The sequence below is a fragment of the Phalacrocorax carbo genome, chromosome 1 (genome assembly GCF_963921805.1).
Source record: "Phalacrocorax carbo chromosome 1, bPhaCar2.1, whole genome shotgun sequence".
In the NCBI taxonomy this organism is placed as follows: Eukaryota; Metazoa; Chordata; class Aves; order Suliformes; family Phalacrocoracidae; genus Phalacrocorax; species Phalacrocorax carbo.
The window spans coordinates 151,471,162-151,493,267 of NC_087513.1; the positions used below are offsets into that span (position 1 = coordinate 151,471,162).

At 45.8% G+C, this 22,106-nt stretch overlaps 1 protein-coding gene across 1 annotated transcript; it reads left to right on the top strand.

The window, feature by feature from the left end:
- The first annotated feature begins 7,794 nt into the window (after positions 1–7,794).
- LOC135316957 (muscle M-line assembly protein unc-89-like) lies at positions 7,795–9,887 on the top strand. Its single transcript, XM_064472397.1, has one exon. The coding sequence runs from the start codon at positions 7,807–7,809 to the stop codon at positions 9,580–9,582; it is 1,776 nt and encodes a 591-aa protein (XP_064328467.1). The 5' UTR covers positions 7,795–7,806; the 3' UTR covers positions 9,583–9,887.
- The last annotated feature ends 12,219 nt before the right edge of the window (positions 9,888–22,106 follow it).

Sequence of the window (22,106 nt, forward strand, 5' to 3'; positions counted from 1 at the left end):
TCCTTTTCCCTCTTTTCCCTTTTTCTTTTTCTTAAATTTTTTAAACTTTTTAAAAATTTTTATTTTTCAAGAAAACCAACAAACTGTGATTCAGTTAAAAGTTGCATACAGCAGACAAAGTAAACAGTAGACCTCAGTGAAGGAGATTCTGATGCACCTGCAGCAGCACGGGCACAATTCTGGAATCCTCAATGAAATGGCACGGAAGAAGTGAGCACAGAATTTGTCCCTGGTGTTTAACCTTATGTTTTACCTCAGAAGTTCAGAAACTGGGGTCTGCATAGCACTTTCTAATGTCTGCCATGAGTGATTGCCTACGTCGTGTTGGTTTCTCCTATCTTTCTCCAGCTGCTGAACTGTGTTTTAGAGAGATAGCTAAAAATACATAAGTACTTTCCTACCTCTTTTTCCATGTAAGCAATTGCTGGAATCGTCACTGGGATGCTATGTGGCAGAAAGAGGAGCAAGTGATGTCTGTCATTATGAATAGCAGCCTGCATGACAATGTCTATATGAAAAGGTTTTCCATACTACGAGCTACTTCAAACACTGTTTGAGCATGTCGTCTCTTTGCAGCTTCGCAAGGTGCTTTCTTGTTTGCTTTGGAGATACGTTAAACCAAAAGAAGCATTTGTGTCAGTAACTTTTGATTTAAGAGAATATCAAGACTTTTGAAAAACATTCCTTCTAGTTTAGGATGCCTCTAGCATACCTGTAATAAATTCAGCAATAGAGAAGAGTGAAGAACATATCCTGCATAAGGTAGGATTTTCTCTAGTACTTTGGCTTTTCCTCTTCCTTTAGAAAAAAAAATCACAAACAAAAAAAAAAAAAAAAAGAAGAGCATTCATAACTGTTCCCACTTTAACTTCTATCCAGGCTGGAGAGGACCAAGTTTGTTTCAGAGATACATAAGATAATCTAACTTAAAAGGCAGTTCCCAAAGTCTGAACTTGTAAAGCACCATTTCTGCAGTTGTTGAGGTGAGCAGCGTGTTGGCCATCATTTCACTGACAATGCTAAAAAGGCCTGTGCATTGGTCCGAGCAGGCACAGCTGCTCCCAGTTGTCTTCCTTGTCTACGAGCAGCTCTTTGAACCGAACACCACGCAGAGCCGGGTAGCAGTGGGGATACCCGGGGATGAGGGGGCCTATGGGATGCAGCATCTTGTGTGCTCCAGCTTGCGGCCATTTCCTCAGAGCCAACCATCAGTGAGTCGGAGCAATCCATTGATCTCTGGCAGCTTCTGCAAGTCGGACAGTGTTTTCTAATTTTTTTCCTATCTTTTGACGAAGTCTCCATGGTGCTTCCTCCTCCTGCCCATGCCCTGTCCTGAGTGCTGCCCCTGCAGCAGCTAGTCCTTCAGGTCGCCAAACTGTGCAAAATGGCAGTCAGCTATTTAACATGTAATTCAGGGTCAAAAGACAGGGCCGTTTCTCCTCCACACCACAGACAGTAAACCAGAAACTCCTTCAGCCGTATGTTTTTAGCAAATGCTACAGGATGCCACCACCCCCAGCTCTTCAGCAGCCTCCAAACCCCTAACAGAGTGGAAAGGCAGGAGTGCGTTGGTGCGGGAAGGGCTGGGGGAGAGCACCAGCTCCTCTCTCTCTGCCACGGCACGTCGGCTCTCCTCTGCTCTGCAACACAGTGGTGTCTGCTACAGAGGTTTCCCTGGGACAAGCCAGCTAGCAGGATAGGGTTGCACTGCTGCCCATTAACATATCAGGCTGTTGCCACTCTGATGCTGCCATGATAAGTAAGTGTCACCAAAGAATCTATAAATAAATAACTAAGCTGCCTGTCTTATGCATCTTAATTTTTCTTGGGCCAAGAAGACAGGAAACTTCTGAAGGTGGCCTTGCCTCCTCTGGAGGTCCAAGCAGTCTCTCCTCCAGACAATGAAAACAATGCAGCAGCGCCTCCAGAAACCAGCAGCATGCCAAAGCAGCACCATGCACATTAAAAACAGTGAAAACCAGCATGTCCAGGGGAGGAGAGGAGCAAAAAGGCTGAAGTCCACCTTAGGCCATTTCACGGCATCAGGGAGGAGCCCAAGTATCTGCCTTGTCATCCAGTGTAACTCACACCGCTGGGAGGTGAATTCTGCTGGCGTGGGGTTCCCCCTGTGCACAGGGTTTACCTGCCCAGCTCCTCCTGGCTGTGGGTGGGACTAGAGTTGACTATCTGTAGTTGATATAGATGTGACTATATTTCATTTATAGGTCACATAGTTTAAGAATGGCAGGATGCAACTTGAAAAAAAGTGGGGAAGAAATATTAGGGATGATCTCTCGGCCTGTTAAAAATGGTGATCATGCTCCCAACCCGAGAAACCTTTGCTTTCCTTCCGCAAGGTGGAAGCATGGTGTTTTCCAAACATGGGGACAACACAGTCTCATCCCTACCCACATTTTCTGTGGTGGTCTCAGAATTTAGTGTAGTTGTACCACAGCCCTTGCAAGGAACGCATTTCAGATTTACACAGTTGTGATGTTGGTTTGCAGGTGCAGTCATTTTGGAAGAATTGCAGATGCCCTAAAAAGGTGCCATAGCTGTTTGCTCATCTGCTGCTGCTTGCTGGTGAATATGGTTCAAGTACTCAACCCATGCAACATGTCTGCATACTTAAGACAATGCAGTATTCCCCCAAGTGCTACATTTCAGAAGGCATCCCATAAGAATGCTCTAACATATATTTTACTAAAAGCATAAAAGGAAAACTCTGAACAAAGCTCACTAGTAGTGTGTTTTAATGAAGCTGTATGAATTTTATAGCTCATAAGAGATTAATTACCTTGAATGCTCATAGTAAAGAGGGTCTGATCTTCCCTTCACGATCAATAGTAGTTTGGCTACACTGACCTCACTGAAAGCAGGACTAGTCCATATTCTGCTGTGGCCGTTTACCGTATCCAAAGTAGTCTGGAAAGGAGAGGTGAGCGGGGCATCTGGTTCCACTGCTGTTCTGAGAGATCAGAGGTGACCCTAAATCATGCACATTAATGGCCTTCCGTGTGTTTCTGAATACACCAGGCACTTCTTAGGGAGGAGAGGAGCGATCTGCTGCCATGGCAAGGCTTCAGTCAAAATACCAGCAGACTGGTTCTAGGAGGAAGAGTGAACCAGGACATTTTTAGCCTCCGTTATACCCTGAATTCTATTATTACGTTTTTTATTCTGAAAATTCCCATAGTTGTGACACATGGGGACCTTGGTGTAACATGGGAGCCTTGCTTCCTTGGCTATGGTCAATTCACTAAGGGAAAGGGTAGATGTTACCACATTATGCATGTGGCAGCGTGCACCTGTGCTATGCTGAAATGTGGTTATTCCCAATCAAAACCTACGAAGTATTGTTTGTCACATTAGACATGGGCCAGTTGTCACGCTTTTTTCAGTTATTGGCCTTTAAAAATATCTACAAAGTAATTATAAATAGACCTTCTTCCATTCAAGATGGCAACTTCGTCCCACTGCTGAGGGATGTAATTTTCAATATGCGCACTTGAAATGCAGCCAAGTGGAATCCAAATGTCACCACCCGACTGGACGAGAACCAGCCCCCCACTTTGCAAACAGCCCCCGTACTACCACAGTGGAGGGCTGGGTCCGATTTCTTTCAGAGTCCGTGGGGTACCAGCTGCTGGGGCACAGCTGGGCCTTCCCCAGCCTTTTGAAGCTGACACTCCCTGAAGGATGAGCCTCTTTGCAGCCTTTCTTCATTTTCTACATGTGGGCTTAATTTTAAGAATTTTTTATTCCACTTCTGCTCATAAAAAGTAATCCCCTCCCGGTATGCAGGCTGCATTCTGTGCGTGAAGCTATTTCACTGCACGGTGAAGTAACCTTCCAGCTTTTCGTGGTGTCAGAAAGCCGACACCTCTTGGTTTTTCCCCTCCTAGTCCCATCTATTGTTATTAACTTCATGCTCCAGCTTTTGTGCTGAGTTCAGTATTTTATTTAGTAACTGATCCACCCCAATTAAAGCATTGCCTAAATCCCCAGCTGTCCAAGGGCCTGATTCTTCAAACTCAAGTGTAGGTCCAATAAACCAGCCTTCTTGCTCCAGATTAAAGGGGGTGGTAGTCAAGGGTCATTGCCAGGGTTGTTATGGTGGTGGTATGCTTCACTAAGCAGATTTAAGAGCATAGTCTTGATGTGGGATTTGAATGCCATCAAAAAGCAAATCATGCAAATTCTGTGTGTGGGTTTTTTTTTTTTATTCTGGAGAGGTACCTACTGACTTCTAACCTATACCAATAGCAAAAACTATCAGTGGCATATTTGTGCTCCTCAGCCTTGATATTTTGTTTTAATGGTTTGAGTCTGTTTTTACAACCCAGATGTAGAACCATGTTTTCCTGCTGTGTTCCCATCATATTTATCTTTGCCTACCCTTTATGTAGCAGGAGAGGAAAACACCTTCAATGTTGGTCTCACGTTAGGACACAGTAATACTAAATGAGTGAAGAGCGGCACAGAGATGTGGCCACCCCAACTAGTGTTGCTTGCTCCCCTAAGTGCTTCCACCGGCCACAAAACACAAAGAAAGAGGCAACGATGCTGTGTGGGACCATGTGCCCATGTGAAGCCTGCACGCTCCTGCTACACCATGCCTCACGAAGCTTGTAAAGCACTTTGCATGCTTTTTATTTAACAGGCCACTAACAACAACTCTTTTGAGAAGGTCTAAATTAAAGTATTTTTTTCCATTTTATGTGTGGCAGCATGCCATTAAAGCAAAATAAGGAGGTAGCAGCAATGTTGATGACTTGAAAAGAACATTCGTGTTTTCTTTTGCACAGCACCAAAAGCACACGCTTTTGTGGAGATGATAAGATGCTGGTAGACCCTTTGGTGCTGAAGAAGAAGCTCAATAGGATGGCCACAGAGCAAGGGGTCTTTGCTGTTCTCAGTAGCCTGCTGCTGTACGTCACCGAGCTCGCAGCTGGCGATCCACAGCTCAGAAGCAAGAGGACAAAATGGGCAGAAGGTAAAGAAAACAAGGTGAGTTATAACCAGCCATGTCCAGATCCAAACAGGGGCCAGCATCCGACCAGATTTCAGCTCTTACGGTCCAGGTTTCTAAACAACAATCGCGAGCCGTACACCAAGAAAAGAAGAGAAGTTGGCAAACTGGTCATTAAAGAGAAGCTGTGGGTGAGCAGGGCTGGTAACAAGCTGGACAGAAGCAGAGACAGGAAAGGAGATGGAAAAGCAGCAGAGGAGGATGCAGACACAGCACCCAGTGAGAGGGCCAAGTGGAGCAGCATGAGTGGGAAAAACACAGTGAAGAACATCCTGCAGAAATTTTTAGCAGCCGAAGAAAAAGAAGCCAAGGAGAAGTCTCCCAGTTGGAAAAAGAAGGGGCCAAACAGCAGTTTGCCAAAAATAGTCAACAAAAGTTCGGTCCTGTCCAAACTGAAGGAGCAGTTTGAACAAAGTGCTCTCTGCTCAGCTGCAGAAGTCAAATCATCGCTCTTGTGCAAGGGTGAGAAAAAGACTAAAAACTTCCCAAGCAGAAAAACTATTCGTAAGCCAGAGGTCAGGGTACTGCGCACAGCAGCAATTACAGCCACAGGTATAAACAGCCCAGAGTCCCAATATTTAGTGTGCTCCACAGTCCCAGTACCCAGACTCAGCATCGCTACTGAAATTAACCATCCTTGGAGCTGGTCAAAAAATAATGCTACCAAGCAGCCTTTTGGTCATGACACACTGTTGAAAGAAAAGGGGGGGTCTGAGAGAAACCTGGGTGAGAACAAAATACCAGCAAATGCAGCACAAGGCAGTGAGGACAAAGAAGAATCACTGGCAGCACCCAAGGCAGTGTCTGATAGAAAGGACTGTGCTGAGGCTAAAAATTCTGCAAAGCAAGGACCCAACTTTACTCTTAATCTAGATAGCTCTTCTACTACCCGTAAAAACAGAGCTCATGCAGACTGCACTCCTCCCTTGTCTGAACATAATCTAGACTGCAACAGGAATAACATGTCAACTGGGCCTGAGACATCTTCACTACTGGGGATTACCAGTGCTGTGCAACCTGTTAAGGAAGACAGCCCACCTTCTAACTCGCCTTACTCTAGCACAGTTGAAGGATCCCATGAACAAATTCCTCAGGATACTAGAACAGGTGAGATTCCTGAAATAACTATGTACGTATACAGTTCAGAGGAAGCTGACACAGAGCTTGCAGAGCCAGAAAAGGATCCTTTCTTTGCAGGCCAAAAATGTTTTCCAGAGCAGAAAGCACTGGAAAGCATTCTGCCCTTTCACTCTCCAAAAGTTCAAGCATCTTGTGAAGTTGAGCCTCCAATGGAGGATCGAAAGATAACTCTCCTAACACCAGCTTCTGGCAAAAGGCCACCAATAGTTCAAAAAGAGGCACCAGGTTTAAGAGGCAGATGTTCTGAGGAAGCCAAAGAAGGAGTGAAATATCACAGGGAGGACAAAGTTTCCTCTACGTCTAGCAAAAATGATAGTGATGTCTCAACTAAAAAGGAAGAGGAGAATAAAACACCCAACAAACAAATGCAAAATGAATCCAAAACCAAGTATCCACAGCCTCCTCAAATGCCCGGTCCACAAAATAACTTAATTAATTTCAAAGGTGACATATCAAACCCAGATGTAAATCAGACCAAACCCACACTGTCCTCAAATGAGAGCCAGGAGCAGAAGCCTGGTGCTGCAGAAGAAGAGCACATCTCTTCTCATTTGGAAATGACACAAAGCCCTTTGCCAGGTGACCTTGTGAAGCACAGTTCCTACATCGCCGAAGAAGATTTTGGGAAGGATAAATTATCTTCGTCAAATGAAATGATGAATCATGCAAACAGTCGAGCCCTGCACAGGAGTTCCTTGACTGACCTGGAGACCTGTCACAAGCCATCCAAATCTTTCATTAAGCATGAAGATGCCACTGCAGATGATATGCCCTGGCCTGACTCTGAGGCATGGCAGCCACCCTTGTCAACTCCTTTACCAACACCCATGAGTGGGATTGCAGGACAAAGAATCCATCACACTCTTGGAAATCCCCCAGCCCTTCCACCTGTTGACCTGGTGAGACAGGGAGCTGGTGATGTGGGAGATGAGAACACCAGCCATGGCTGTGAGAAGCATCCACCACTCTCTTCAGATGAGTTGACAAACCGTGGCAGTGATATGACAGTGGAGAAGAGAACTGCATGTGATTTTAAGAACCAAGTGCTCTCCCCAGATCATGCAATGGAAAATGAAAACTCTACAGCTGAAGAGACAAATACATGCCAGAGATTTGAGAACTGTCTTTCACTTTCACCCAAGAAGCCAGGAAAACATGAAAATAAAACCACCCTAGCAAGAAAGCCCCTATTACCCTTGGAGAAAAACCAGACACCAACTTCAGATGATACCACGAAGCAAGGAAGTGATATGCTGGAAGAGAACCTGTTTCCTTCATCAACTGAATTGGTCTCAGACCAAAAGAAACATGCAAAAGATAGTAATAAGGTCTCTGAATACACAAAGGATAAGCTCTTGCCATCAGGTGATGACATGAAGCATGAGAGTAATAGGATGGAGACAGAGGAGAGAGAAGAGAGAAATGTCCTGAAATCTGAGGAGAAACAAGTATTCACACCAAGTGATACAGTCGATCATGATAATAACTCTTCAAATGAGAATAATGCACATAGGCATCAAACATCCCAGTTCCCTTCATCAGAGCATGATACCAACATTCAAGGAGGGAAGAATACTGGACAGAGTTTGAAGCGTCTAAGACCTTCAAGAGATTTTGTGAAACACGAACATGATATGACAGTAGATGAAAACACCTGCTGCAATAATGGGAAACACCACCTGTCCTCATCAAAAGAACAAGTGAAACAAGCAAATGACAGTGCAGGGAGAAAAAGCATCAAGTCAAACTTCAAGAATTATTCAATGCCACCAAGAAATACATCAAGGCAGGACAATAAGACCACTGATGAGGAGAATACCCCGCATAATTTGAAAAATGAACCAGTGCAGCACAAAAAGCATTGTGAAGGAGAGAGGAAACCTTCATGTGATCCTAAAAATCTAAGACCATTATCAGATCCATTGGTGAAGCAAGACAAGAAATCCTCCCCTCTAGAGACACAGAAACAGGTGCCACCAGGTGACTTTGTAAAGCCTGAAACTGAGTCAGATGAAAAAAAGTCTAAGCCTACCTCTGAGAAGCCCCAGTCACCTTCTTCAAACAAAGTGCTGAAGCCTCAAGAAAGAAGCTATTCAGGAGAGAGGAATCAAAAGTCTCCAGCAGCGGAGGACACCAGGTCACCTGAAACAAAGGCTGTAAAAAAGGATAATAAGCACCAGCATTCTGGGAAGTACCAGCTACCCCCTTCAAGAAAATCAGCAAAGTGTGAGGAAAACACTCCAGGAGGAGAAAAGCAGCAAACAAGATGTGAAGATTTTACGGCGCCTGATACAAATGCTGCAAAAGAGAAGAACAAATATCCAAGTTCCAGGAAGTACCAATCAGTATCTTCAGAAACATTGGTTAAGCCTCAAGAAAAAAATACTCCAGAACAAAAGCAACAAACACCAGCTTCTGCAGGTTTTAAGAAGCCTGGTACTAATGCTGTAAAAGAAAAGGACGGAGATCCAAATTCTGAGAAGTCACCTTCTTCAAAGAAAGTGGTGAAGTCCCAAGAAAAAAATACTTCAGGAGACAGGAGGCAAAAGACACTGGCAACAAAGGACATCAGGTCACCTGAAACAAAGGCTGTGAAAGAGGAAGATAAACACCAGCGTTCCGGGAACCACCAGTTACTGCCTTCAAGTAAATCAGAAAAGCCTGAAAAAAATATTCCAGGGGGAGAAAAACAACAAGCTGTGTCTGAAAGTTTCACAAAGCCTGATGCAAGTCCTGTAAAAGATAAAAGCAAAGGTCCAGGTTCTGGGATGTGGCAGTCCCCACCTTCAAATTTGCTGGTGAAGCTACAAGAAAAGAACACCACAACCAAAAAGAAACAGTCACCACCACTGCCCGATGAAAAAACAACGTATAAAACTGGTAGTCCAGGAAAGAAGAGTGGACCTGAGAGAAGAGAGAAATACCAGCTGTGCTCTTCAGCTCAAACAGAGAAGCACGGCAATGATGGCTCAGGAAAGGAAGGCCCTGCAGGCGACTTTGGGAGCTATCAAGCTCCATTGCCAAGTGATGGCACGAATTGTAAAAGCAATACTGTCCCAAAAGAGATCAGTTTGTCTAACACAGGAAAGTCGTCCAAATCATCCTCATTTCATGTTGCATCAAAAGATGAGGAAAATCCTGCTGAAAATAGAAAAAAGCAGCCTGGATTCAAGAAGTACCAAGCGCTCTCATCAAAGAATTCAGTGAGGCATGAAAAAGATGTTGCTGAAAGGGAGGGGAGCTGGCAGGCAGCTGGCAAAACAAGTGAGAGAGAAGCAGAACTGGAGGACTGCTCTAAAGCAGCGCCATTCTCAAAATACACAGTGGAAAGCTACAGTGAAAGCCCCTTAGATTCATCCTTCAAACCATTGATCATTAGAGTAACTGACACATTTAAATATCACAGCTAAAAAAAGTGGCTACAGCTTAGGCAAGGACTTACAACTGATCATGCCACCGATTCCCTTGATCTTTCTCTTTTCCTTTACTCTCCAGGGCATTATATTATAATTTTTTAATCACAAGGACATTGATGTGCATCTATCTGAGCTGGGCTTTTTCCTTTCTTAAACATTAGCCTGAAGACATGAATTAAATTAATCACTGCAAGTGAATTAGCTAATCACTGAATTAATCATCAGTTTATAAATTAAATATGAGAAGGGCTTTGAGATCGCATGAATTCAGCCCTGCTCCAGACTCTCCTTGCTAACTAATGGGTTTTGTTTGTAACAAAGACGACTGTTCAGGGTGAACTCTATTTGTATTTACTTATTCTAATGAAACTCCACTAGTACTTCTTCCAGGAATGGTGGTAGGCAGTGTCAGCTTTCATTATGTCAAAAAGCACTTGTTCTAAGCTCTGCCTTTTCACAGATTAATGGGAACTGTTGATCTATTGCTGCATTGAGTGATGCCGTTAGCAGAAGTAGTGAGGGAAGGAGGGGAATGCTTCATTTATCTGCAGAAAAATCCTCAAAGGATGTTGATGCTACCAGAGGATTTACCACAAATGCAAATGTTCAGCTTCATTAATATTAATATTGGAAAAATAGTGATTTAACCTCCTCTGAAGCTATTTGCACTTTGGCCATACACTGTGTGAGTTATTGTTGTAACAATGCATCATTTCAAAGGGTTCTTAATTACTGCAGATGAACATGCAGCGAGTGTAAGAGCTCAGAAAAGCTCAACACTGAAAGGCCCTGAGGACCTCTCCTGAGGACAATGTAAGCCAGAGAGACTCAACACCTTGCCAGGGCAATTCAGCTCTTCCTGGGACATCTGTCCCACTCCAAATCCTGGGACACACAGGCATGAGCCAGGTGCAGCAACTCATATTTAAAGTCTTAGGAAGTGTTTATTTTACAATGAGATGTGAAATTGAGCAGTAAGAAGCAGCCAGTGTCACCGAATCCTGCTAATGGGATACGATTGTTTGTGTTTACAGTAATAGCAGCTTTTGCGCAAAGTTTGTGTGTGACAAACTTTGTTTTTGAGAAGCGAGGGCAGGGTTGCTGCCTTGGGGGTTGTATCAAAGCTGTGACAGACGGAGAAATCTTACAGCACCATTCTCCCATATGCTAATTTAGCTTAGCGTTGTAACCACACATTCAGGCTAAAACTTACTGTGGAGGAACTCTAAAGGCGTATCCTAAGGACTCACCTTCAGAAAGATGCAGAGCTATCCAGAAAAAGAAGGGGTTTACACAAGTAAGGTCCTGCTCCCCTGTGGCAGTGACTTCCCTTCAATTTTTAAGACGCTCTCCACGACTGCACTCTGTGCAGCTGAGGGCTGGCCGTTCCTCCAGCCCAGGCTGGCAGAGCGCCCTGACCCACTGCCAGCAAGGGAACAAGGACAAGAGCAGGCTGGCAGTAAGCGGAGACCAAGCCCGTTTGCCAGCAAAATGCACACAAGTCACATACGTGACAACTGGGCTGGCCCAGCCAGGGCTGCTGTCAGGAGGAAGGAGGGACGTGAACATCGTGTCCCCTGATGGCTGAAGAGGCTTAGACTTTGATTTCTTTTCCTTCGCAACATGCCAAGAACCACTCTTTCTGGCATCTGGAGGGTCACAACATGAAAATCACATACGTATATCACACCGGTCCTCAAAACAGAGGCTAAAAGGAATTTATTGGTGGTACAAGACTGCCCTTCTGTGCAGAGGTGTGTTTCACCCACACCTTTTATGAGCTGGCAACCATACAGGCCACTTTGTACTAAACCTAAACCATAATTTGATTTTTATTGTCCATGATTTCATTTCCTATTTGAGAAAAGTCCTTACAACATAAAGCACTTGCAGCAGACTTGAAGAGTAAATTCTCTATTAGCTGGCTTCTCCTGCCAGCACAGGAGAAGCCATTTTAATTATTCTTTTTCTAATCTTTAGAAGAAATTTATGGGGGTGGAGGGGTTGGGGGTTGTTGCCCCTTTTTCACACCTGGAAAGAAGACTAAACTGTCACAAATTAAAGGACTTCTCCTATCTGCCAGATATTAAGTAGGTACCATCCAAGAGCGGTAGTCAGTGCATACCAGGAGGCCCTCAGCTCTTCCACTTTACACCTGCAATGTCTGTTTTTCTCAACAGAGACACAGCAGTAGGAGACTAAGCACCCTATATTCAGGACAAGTCAGGCAGAGTCACCCTGTGGAGGTTAACTTTTAGATTGTTGTACGCCTTCATCTCTGCTGGTAAAACATAAGTCATCCATCCAAGTCAATTGACCATTCCTCCCTGAAGCTCACTTAAAATGTGGCAGGGATTTGCACTAAACACATCCTTTAAGGAAATGCCTCACTTAAGCAAATCACCAAGTTTTGTTTCAGGAGCTGACAAAATTAATCCTCCAGGAAAGGAAGGAGTGAGGCCATAGGAATTCTGATGGCAATGGCTAGAAGAGCAGTAGAAGAATGGTGTGTCTTGTGGTCAACAGCCCCCAAAAAAGCCACTCCAGACCATGTAAAGTCTTTCAGATTTTTTATGTCCTCTTTAATTAGGCCATAGTAAAATCTTCCCTAGCACTTCACATTGTCAGGACACCTCTCAGATGGACTTAGTAAGACAGGATTCACAAAAGGAATGGTCTGGGGTGATTTGGATAGCCAAGCACGGACCCAAACAAACTGCACACCAGTGTGGTGGTACAGTCCCCTTACCAGAGCTGAACCCGTGGCTGTTGTCTCCAGCAACCCCATCTATCCTCCTGCATTTCTGACTGAAGGGCAAACCTCTGCCTTTGGTCTCCAAACTCAGCAGTAGGTCAACTGCCCTCTGGATGTGCCTTGCTCTCCCTCCATCTCCTAAAGCAACGCAGCCCTCAACTGAGGCACCTGAAGCTGAGTGGGACAAATGCGGGCCTCAGAGTCCCAGCTTTGTAAAGAGACTGCCACTTTCTCCAAAAGTTTCATGAAGCGGCTGTGATGCCTGTATTTCTGGGGCTTCAGGCACCAAGAGAGTTCAAAGGGACCAGGGGAAGGGCTGAGAGCTCCCTCTCCCCCTCCAGCTCAGAAAGGGCTGCTAAGCCATGCTGGATGAGCGTTTTCCCCATGAAACTGTAACAAAGAGCTCCCGCTTGCTGATTTCTTTTTTGTTTTGTTTTGTTTTTAATTGAAAGAGGGCATATAAAGCATAGATACTCCGAGCAAGAAGAGCACACACCCTGAGAAGGTTTAGGCAGTGGAAGAACTCAGACTGGTGCTGTACCACAAGGCATGACTGGTCCACATCAAAATTAGGAAATGTGTCACTATTTTTCCCCAGACCTCAAAACCGGGAAGAAACAGTTGTCCCAGCAGTGCTGTCTGATTCCAAATTGTTCAAATGCAACAAAAAATGAATGAATGCACACTCTGGCTCTGAACTGTGAAGTAATGTAGTAATTTATCAGTGTCTTCTAGAGTCGTGTCTCTGACAACCTTTAACACATCATGTGTGACAGAAAAGACAGAGACAAGACCCGAAGGTGTACGATTTGTCTCAGGTTTCCTCCACTGTATTTTTTTTTAATATCAATGGAGCTGGTAATAGAAGAAAGCGCTAAACAGAACAGAAAAGACCTCATATTAATTTTCTCTCTTCTCCCCCCCCGCCCCCATTTTAGCTTTTTTTCATTTCCGCCTGCAGCCAGCAGACCCCAGCACACAGGGATTATTCAGCACTCGGGTAGAGCATCCCTCCCAGCCCCGAGATGCCACAGAGGAGATCTCTGGGCTGCTGGCGGTCGAAACGCTCCACCTAATGGCTGAATTTGTAAAGCAGTTTGCAAGCAAGCAGTGATGAACGCAGAGAAGAGGTGGGGATAGTGGTGGGAATAGCAGGGAAATTTAGGGAACCATTTCTTCTCTTATTCCTGTGTCGGTAAGGGCTGGACACCATCCAGAAGGAGCTTGTCGGTGTGATCAGAGTAACCTTACAAGTAAGGATCCTTATGGATTTTGGGTTGGGATGTTCCTCTAGACCACTAAGGGAAATCTCTAATCTGTCACATGAGAAATAAGCACAGGGGTATTATCAGCTATCAGCAGAAACAATTTTAACTACTCTACTCATTATGTGATTTCCAAAATGCACCATGTACTCTAAGCTTTATTTCTCTTTTTCATTTCCATGACCACCTCCTTTTACAGAAGGAAGCATTTTTCACTCACAGAATCACAGGTTGGAAGGGACCTCAGGGATCATCTAGTCCAACCTTTCTAGGAAGAGCACAGTCTAGATGAGATGGCCCAGCACCCTGTCCAGATAACTCTTGAAGGTGTCCAACGTGGCCAAGGCAACCCCTTCCCTGGGGAGATTATTCCAGTGGTGACTGTCCTCACTGTGAAAAATTTCCCTCTCGTGTCCAATCAGAATCTCCCCAAAAGCAACTTGTGTCCATTCCCCCTTGTCCTCTCCATGTGACTCCTTGTAAAAAGGGAGTCTCCATCTTCTTTGTAGAGACCCTTCAAGTACTGGTACATGGGGATGAGATCCCCTCTGAGCCTCCTTTTCCCAAGGCTGAACAAACCCAGCTCTCCCAGCCTATCCCTGTATGGCAGCTTCCCCGTCCTCTGATCATCTTGGCGGCCCTTCTCTGGACCCCTTCCAGCCTGTCCACATCCTTTTTGTATAGCAGGGACCAGAACTGTACACAGTACTCCAGGTGTGGCCTGACAAGTGCTGAGTAGAGCGGGATAATTACTTCTTTCTCTCTGCTGGCGATGCCCTTTTTGATGCAACCCAGCACCCTGTTGGCCTTCTTGGCCGCAGCAGCACCCTGTTCGCTCATGTTGAGCTTCCTGTCCACCAGGACCCCCAGATCCCTTTCCACAGAGCTGCTCCCCAGCCAGGTGGATCCCAGTCTGTGCTGCACTCCCGGATTATGTTTTCCCAGGTGCATGACCTTACACTTGTCCTTGTTGAACTCCATAAGGTTCTTGCTGGCCCACTCTTCCAGCCTATCCAGATCTTCCTGCAGAGCAGCTCTCCCTTCTGGAGTGTCTACTTCCCCACTCCTTGATGAGAACTTTCAACATAGGAAAAAAAAGCCTTGCTGGGTGTCTGCTTTCCTGCCAAGACTTTTTGTATACGGAATAGCCAAAGAAGCAGCAGGTCAGTATTTTACTGCTTACAACCTGAAGGACCTGAAACAGTTTCGGGAACTGCTACACACCTCATGTTACTGTACTTGGTTTGTTCTTAACAAGACTTCTGTTGCTTGTACTCTACTGAGCTGCAGGCACAACAGCTTTGTAAGATGGTAGGATTTTCACTTGGCAAGCAAATGCTACAGCAGGCTTTCAATGATGCGTGTCATGCAACAGCAGCAACATACTGCCAGAAGGAAAATTTCCTGAGAAAATAAAGCCAGAGAAATCTATAATGCACTGAATTGGTTATCACCAAAAAGACACCAAACAACTCTTAGGGTCTATATTTTAAAAATTGGCTAGCGATTCTGAATATCCAACATGGGACACTTCATCAAAGGATCTGACTTTGGGGGAAGCACTCAGCACTTGCTCTCTGAAAATCAAGCTTCTTTCATAAGATGCCTCACATTAGGCAACCAAAGCCCCTTCTAAAAAAATTGACCCAGATTTCTGAAATACAGGAGAGTGTCACAGGCACCTACTTGCCCCTGCATCTACAAAAAAAAGGCTGTGAACGAAAGAATTGGCATGCAGGGATCAGCCAGCTCACTGCAGCCCTGTGTGTGGATGAATGCAGCCAGTGCAGGTTGCTTTCAGCACAAGGAACTGCAACCACCTTCTGCAAACCACACACCTTTTTGGCCTGCACCATGGCAGTTGCTAAGCCTGTCACTCTGGCCCTTGCAGGGAGGTGAGAGAGTTTTTATATGGCTGAGCCATAGGTTGTGGCCTAAAAAGAAGGCAAGTCCTTCCCATTGCTGTGCGCCCCAAGGCTTCTGGAAGGAATCAAAGAAAGCAAACTCTTGGGCACTATAGAGCCAGTCCATCCTTACCCAGAAATAACTGTGTTTAGTCAAGTTACACCATCAGAGTGAAGTACTTACGTCCCTTGGGATTCGTACCAATACAATGGACTACCCAAAGGCTGCTCTGGATTGCTAGCCCCGGTTACTGAGATCTTTCATTCTTCTGAAGAATGGGAACAGTGTGGGTAGCAGCGATCCAAGCACCCAGATAAGGACCCACCAGATGTATCTCAGCTCTAACTGTCTCCATGCTCCAGGAAACTTATCACAGAAGAACAGAAATTCCCCAAAGACTTCTTATTTATTAACTCATTTAAATTACACCCACCATGTAACAAGAAAGTCTGTACCATTGTCATACCATACATATTTCTTAATAAAACTGTTTTCCTTCTTAGATGGGTTACTTATTTGTACCACTGAGTCTTACTTGTGTGTTGAGAAGATGAAAATAATAAAAGCATACAAAATTACAATCTTGTAATCATTCTGTCATTAACAAGGAAGGAACATAAGAAACAAAGACAAACAGTGCCTGGAAGTACCTCATCAGTATGCAAACTGTTTTGCTCATGCCCAAGAGAGCTGACACACGCTGAGTTTCATAGGACAGCTGGGAATAGGTAGAAAATGCAGAGCATTAATTATGCAAATGTTGTGGCTTTGAAAAGAGCACGACAATCTGCATTTTCTGCAGCTTGCTCCTTGCTGCCCTGTCCCCGCCGGCTCCTCAGACTGGGACAAAGAGCACACTAAGTGTCAAGGAGGTGACTCCAGCCACCAAAATAGGAGCAGTGATGGGCTAAGGACCAGGTTGGTGGTACCAACCTGCTCCTCCCACACTGCCCATAGAGCAGGGGTGGCCAGCCAGGGCTGCATGGCCTGATGCGACTTTCTATCTTGCTTTTGCTTGGTGATGGGAGTGATCAAATACACACCTGAAACAAACCCAGCGCCAGAGCAGGGCTGGATCAGGTTTGGCTATCTGTGATCCAAGGCTGGCAGGAGAGGCCTGTAACCTGGTGAACACATTAGCGCATTAGAGCTGCAGAAAGGCCTTGGGCAGCTATTCTTTCACATATAACTTTAAGCAAAACAGCATTACCATTGAGATTGCTGGATGCAATCCAGAACACAAAACTCGAGTAAAACTGAACTTTTGAATACAGAAATACAGTCACCCACAGAGCAGTCCAGGATGACCTGCAATTGCTCCAGCCCTGCCCGCTGCTTGGCTGGAGTGGTCGGACAAACCTGAGGCTAGCCTGTGAGGAGCAAACCCTGGGGGACCCCTGAACCCTGAGCTGGGCCTTTCTTCTGCTCCCACAAACACTGGTGAAGGGAAGAGAGGGATCTTGCTAAGGGTTCACTCCTGCCCCATCTGAGGATGTTCTGGAGGTGCCAGCTATGGCTGGGGTCCAACAAGCACCCAGCCTGAACCCATCACCAGGACATGGGCAGCAGAGGGAAACGATGACAGAGGCCGCCCACCCACATTTGCTGTTGTCTTGTGCATCTGACTCCTCTTCCAAAATCACTGCTGCTGATTCTCACCTTCCCTTTGGCTCTTTCAGTGTTAATTCTCCAGGGGACATATGTAGGTGAGACAGCCACTGACAGAAGTGCTGTGAGGAGTGGGCAGAGCTGTGGTGGGAGACAACCCACGTGAGCATGCAGGTTATCAGAGTGATCCCATACACAGGCAACATTTTTTCAGCTGTATATTTAGTCGAGTTGCAACTTCCCTGTTATTATCCAAACCAATGCTAGCAGTTGCTTGAGGCCTTCTGATGTTCCTCTGGTGTTTCTCTTCACCGGCTCGTACAACCCATATTTAAAAAAGGCACAAAGGGTGCATGCAAAGTGTGTGGGAGTGTAATTCCGGCAGGAGCAAGTGTGAAGCTGAATGTCACTAAGAATTAGAAGAAACAGACTTGTACAAGTACCACATGGAAGCAAGCACTTAAGCACAAGCTGTTCCTAAGAAAACATAATGAAAATACTAAGTCTTGATTTCCCTCCCAATACAGTGAGTCTTTCTGACATCAAAAGAATCAGCTTCTTTCTATGCCTTGCTTCTCCATCTGTGTAATGGGAATGAAAGACTTTTCCCCTCACCTTGGTGCCTGTCTTTCTATATGTAAGTTCTTTGGGTCATGGCAGTCTGCAACAAGTGTATGTCTGCAGATGTACCGCCTATCTGACTGCAACTAGGAGCTCACCTGAAGTTTCCAGGCAATGTGAAATCTCAGACTGAAGATTAAATTTATTATTTTGTATTAACTTCAGCCCTTCATTTTCAGAATTCGCCTGGAAGCAGACATGTGGCACAGGCACAACCTCTGGGTACTCCCTTACAAACAAGCTAACACTGAGGCTTAGTTTTCACAGAATCACAGGACGGTAGGGGTTGGAAGGGACCTCTGGAGATCATCTTGTCCAACCCCCCTGCTTGAGCAGGGACACATAGAGCAGGGGGCACAGGAATGTATTCAGGTGGGGTTTGATTTTCTCCAGGGAAGGAAACTCCACACCCTCCCTGGGCAGCCTGTGCCACTGCTCTGGCACCCTCACAGGAAAGAGGTTTTTTCTCATATTGAGGTGGAACTTCCAGTGTTCCAACTCGTGCCCGTTGCCCCTTGGCCTGTCGTTGGGCACTATTGAAAAGAGCCTAGTCCCATCATCCTGACACCCACCCTTTTGATATTTATAGGTATTGATTAAATCGCCCCTCAGTCTTCTCTTCTCCAGGTTAAACAAACCCAAATCTCTCAGCCTTTCTTCATGTGGGAGACGCTCCAGTCCCCTGATCACCTTGGTAGCTCTCCACTGGACTTGCTCAAACAATTCAACATCCTTCTTAAACTGGTGGGCCCAAAACTGGACACAGTACTGCAGATGTGGTCTCACTAGGGCTGAGTAGAGGGGGAGGATAACCTCTCTCAATTTGCTGGCCACGCTCCTTTTAATGCAGCCCAGGATACCGTTGGCCTTCTTGGCCACAAGGGCACAGTGCTGGCTCAGGGTCAGCTTGCTGCCCACCAGCACTCCCGGGTCCTTCTCAACAGAGCTGCTTTCCAGCATGTCAGCCCCCAACCTGTACTGGTGCCTGGGGTTGTTCCTCCCCAGGTGCAGGACTTTGCACTTGCTTATGTTGAATTTCGTGAGTTTCCCCTTGGCCCATCTCTCCAGCCTGTCCAGGTCTCGTTGGATGGCAGCACAGCCTTCTGGTGTATCAGCCACTCCTCCCAGCTTGGTGTCATCAGGGAACTTGCTGAGGTTACACTCTATCCCTTCATCCAGGTCGTTGATGAATATGTTGAACAGGACTGGACCCAGCACAGATCCCTGGGGAACACCACTAGTGACAGGCCATCCAGACTCTGCTCCATTGATCACAACCCTCTGAGTTCTGTTGTTGAGCCAGTTCTCAATCCACCTCACTGTCCACTCATCCAACCGACACTTCCTTACTTTGCCTGTGAGGATGCTATGGGAGACAGTGTCAAATGCCTTGCTGAAGTCAAGATAGACAACATCCACTGCTCTCCCTTCATCGACCCAGCCAATCACGCCATCATAGAAGGCCTATCAGGTTGGTCAAGCATCATCTCCCCTTTGCATGTTGACTGTTTCTGATAACCTTCTTTTCTTCTACATGCCTGGAGATGACCTCCAGGATGAACTGCTCCATCACCTTTCCGGGGATGGAGGTGAGGCTGACTGGCCTATAGTTTCCCAGGTCCTCCTTCTTGACCTTTTTGAAGATGGGAGTGACATTTGCTGTCCTTCAGTCCTCAGGCACCTCTCCTGTCCTCCAAGACCTTTCAAAGATGATGGAGAGTGGCTCAGCAAGAACATCCGCCAGCTCCCTCAGCACTTGTGCATGTATCCCATTAGGACCCATGGATTTGCAAGGATCCAGTTTGCATAGGTGATCTCTGACCCAATCCTTCTCAACCAATGGTAAGTCTTCCTTTTTCCAGATTTGTCCTCTCTGGGGGCTGAGACGCCTGGGGGACAGCCTTAGCAGTAAAGACCAAAGCAAAGAAGGCATTCAATAACTCTACCTTTTCTGTGTTCTGTGTCCCCAGGGCCCCGTCCTTGTTCAGCAGTGGGCCCACTGTATCCCCAGTCTTCCTTTACTGCTGATGTATTTAAAGAAGCCCTTCTTGTTATCTTTGACATGCTTTGCCAGATTTAATTCCAAGTGGGCCTTGGCCTTCCTCATCGCATCTCTGCACACCCTGACAACATTCCTATATTCCTCCCAAGTGGCCAGTCCCTTCTTCTACATACTGTGAACCTCCCTCTTCCATTTCAGTTTCTCTAGAAGCTCTTTGCTCATCCATGCAGGTCTCCTGGCTCCTCTGCCTGACTTCTTCCTCCTGGGGAGGCACCAAGCTTGAGCTCAGAGGACAAAGTCCTTGAATACTGTCCAGCTCCCTTGGACGCCCCTGCCTTCCAGAGCCCTAGTCCATGGGATTCCTCCTAGCAGGTCTTCGAAGAGGCCAAAGTTGGCCCTCTTGAAGTCCAAGGTTGTAAGCCAACTCACAGCCCTGCTTCTACCTCGCAGTATCCTAAACTCAACAATCTCATGGTCACTGCAGCCAAGGCTACCCCCAAATCTCACACCCTCAACCAGCCCTTCCTTGTTTGTTAGGTTAAGGTTGAGCAGCACATCTCGCCTCGTTGGCTCCTCCACCACCTGCATCAAAAAGTTGTCCTTGATGCTTTGCAGGAACCTTCTGGATCGTGCATGTCTCGCCGTGTTGCTTTTCCAGCAAATATCAGGGTGGCTGAAGTCCCCCATGAGGACCAGGGCCTGCAATTTCAAGGCTACCTTTTTGTATGAAAAAATTGCTTCACTGACTTTTTAAAATAGGTGGCCACTACTTTCCAACATACATCACTAGTGCCCAACACTAGGCAAACAGAAATTCAAAATCAGGTCTTTCTTTGTGCTTTCTCCTTTAGAAACAAAGGTTTTTAAAATGAAAAATCACCTGTTTGCAAATCTCAGGGGCTAAACTACAATGAGATAATTGTCCGTTTCACAGGGGATGAAGAACAGTTCAGCTTCACTTCTGAAGGCCATGAGATCATGACAGCCTCTGTGAAGACCATTACAATTCCTCTTTGAGTGCCCTGTGACTGATGAAGGACTGTAAGAGCGTAAAAGTCAACCAACAGCAACAGGACCCTGAAGCTTTGACAGATTTGCTGGGCAGCACCTCGCCTGGTGGCTGCCCTCCTTGTAACCCCATGGCAGGGGAGCAGCTCCCTCCACAACAGAAGCTCCGGGTGGGACAAGACCACCACCAAACCTCTGACAAGAGCCAGAGGAGGCCATGGCAGACTGGCTTGGGCCTCGCTCACCGTTGCTAGGACCAGTGGGGCCAAAAGCACTGTGCATTATGGGCAGGAAGCAGAGCAGTAACAAGGCTCTGCTGTTTCTCATTAGCATGCCGCATGATGGTATTTAGGACACAGTTTACGGGACTGGCAAAGGCAGGGCTGCAGATTCTCTGGTTCCCCTGTGGTGTTTACAAAGCCTTCTGTTGCTGGGGGAGCTGACTATGTGTGTTTTCCCTTTGGCAGCATTGAGATAGATAGCTTTTATTCAAAATGGGGTGAAACTGAGGTTGCCTCAGTTTCCTCTTGTTTTGGTTTTTCTTTTCTTTTTTTAAAAGGGTTGAACGGAAACAACATTATAAAAATGAAACATTTTCCTTAGTTTTTGACTTTTTATTGTTAATTGGACGTGGCTGTGATTACTGAGCGCTACAAGACAGCCACTGAAATAAGGTAACTTTTAAAATAACCCTTAAAATTAATTTCAAATAGAAAAATGCATTCCAATAATATTCCTCCAGCCTGACAAAGAAAGCTCAAACTTCCTGAAACACCATGTTCTGGCATCTTTCAAAAATAAAACATGTTCTCATGGAAAAAATGTGCTTAAGAAGCAGTATGTTCCAATCAAAACCATGTTTCATGGGGAAAATATTGCTAATTTCTAGTAGCATGGGGGAGGGTTGGACTCCCTGGACTGGGAAGCCAAAGAGGCAGGAGCCCTGCTGCATGCTCTGTCCATGCAGCTCAGACAACTGACCAGGCATGAGGACACCACTAGCAAGGGTAGGAGCAGCCTGCTGCAGAAGGACACCAAGTCTTTTTTTTTTATTTTTACATTTTTTAAACAATCCACTGGGGTAGGATTAAGCTCCAGAGACAGACACTCTAATCTACTTTGGGATAACACCCAAAGGGCAATTTCCTTTTGCTAACTGGAGCATAAAAGAAGAGGAAATCCTAAGCAAGGTGTCCCTGAGCTTGCAAGGCTGTTTTGTTCCCCCGTCCTTGTGAGTGGTCTTGCTGGCCTGCAGATGGCGAGTTTGCCATTTGGAGATGGGGAAAAGCCCTGCGTCCTTAAGGGAATCTGAAAAACAAATACCGTGTGAAGGTGATAGCTAAGAGTTAGCCCT

Bases quoted from the DNA above. Each gene is read 5' to 3' on its own strand.
- LOC135316957 (XM_064472397.1), top strand. From the start codon at position 7,807: ATGACAGTAGATGAAAACACCTGCTGCAATAATGGGAAACACCACCTG.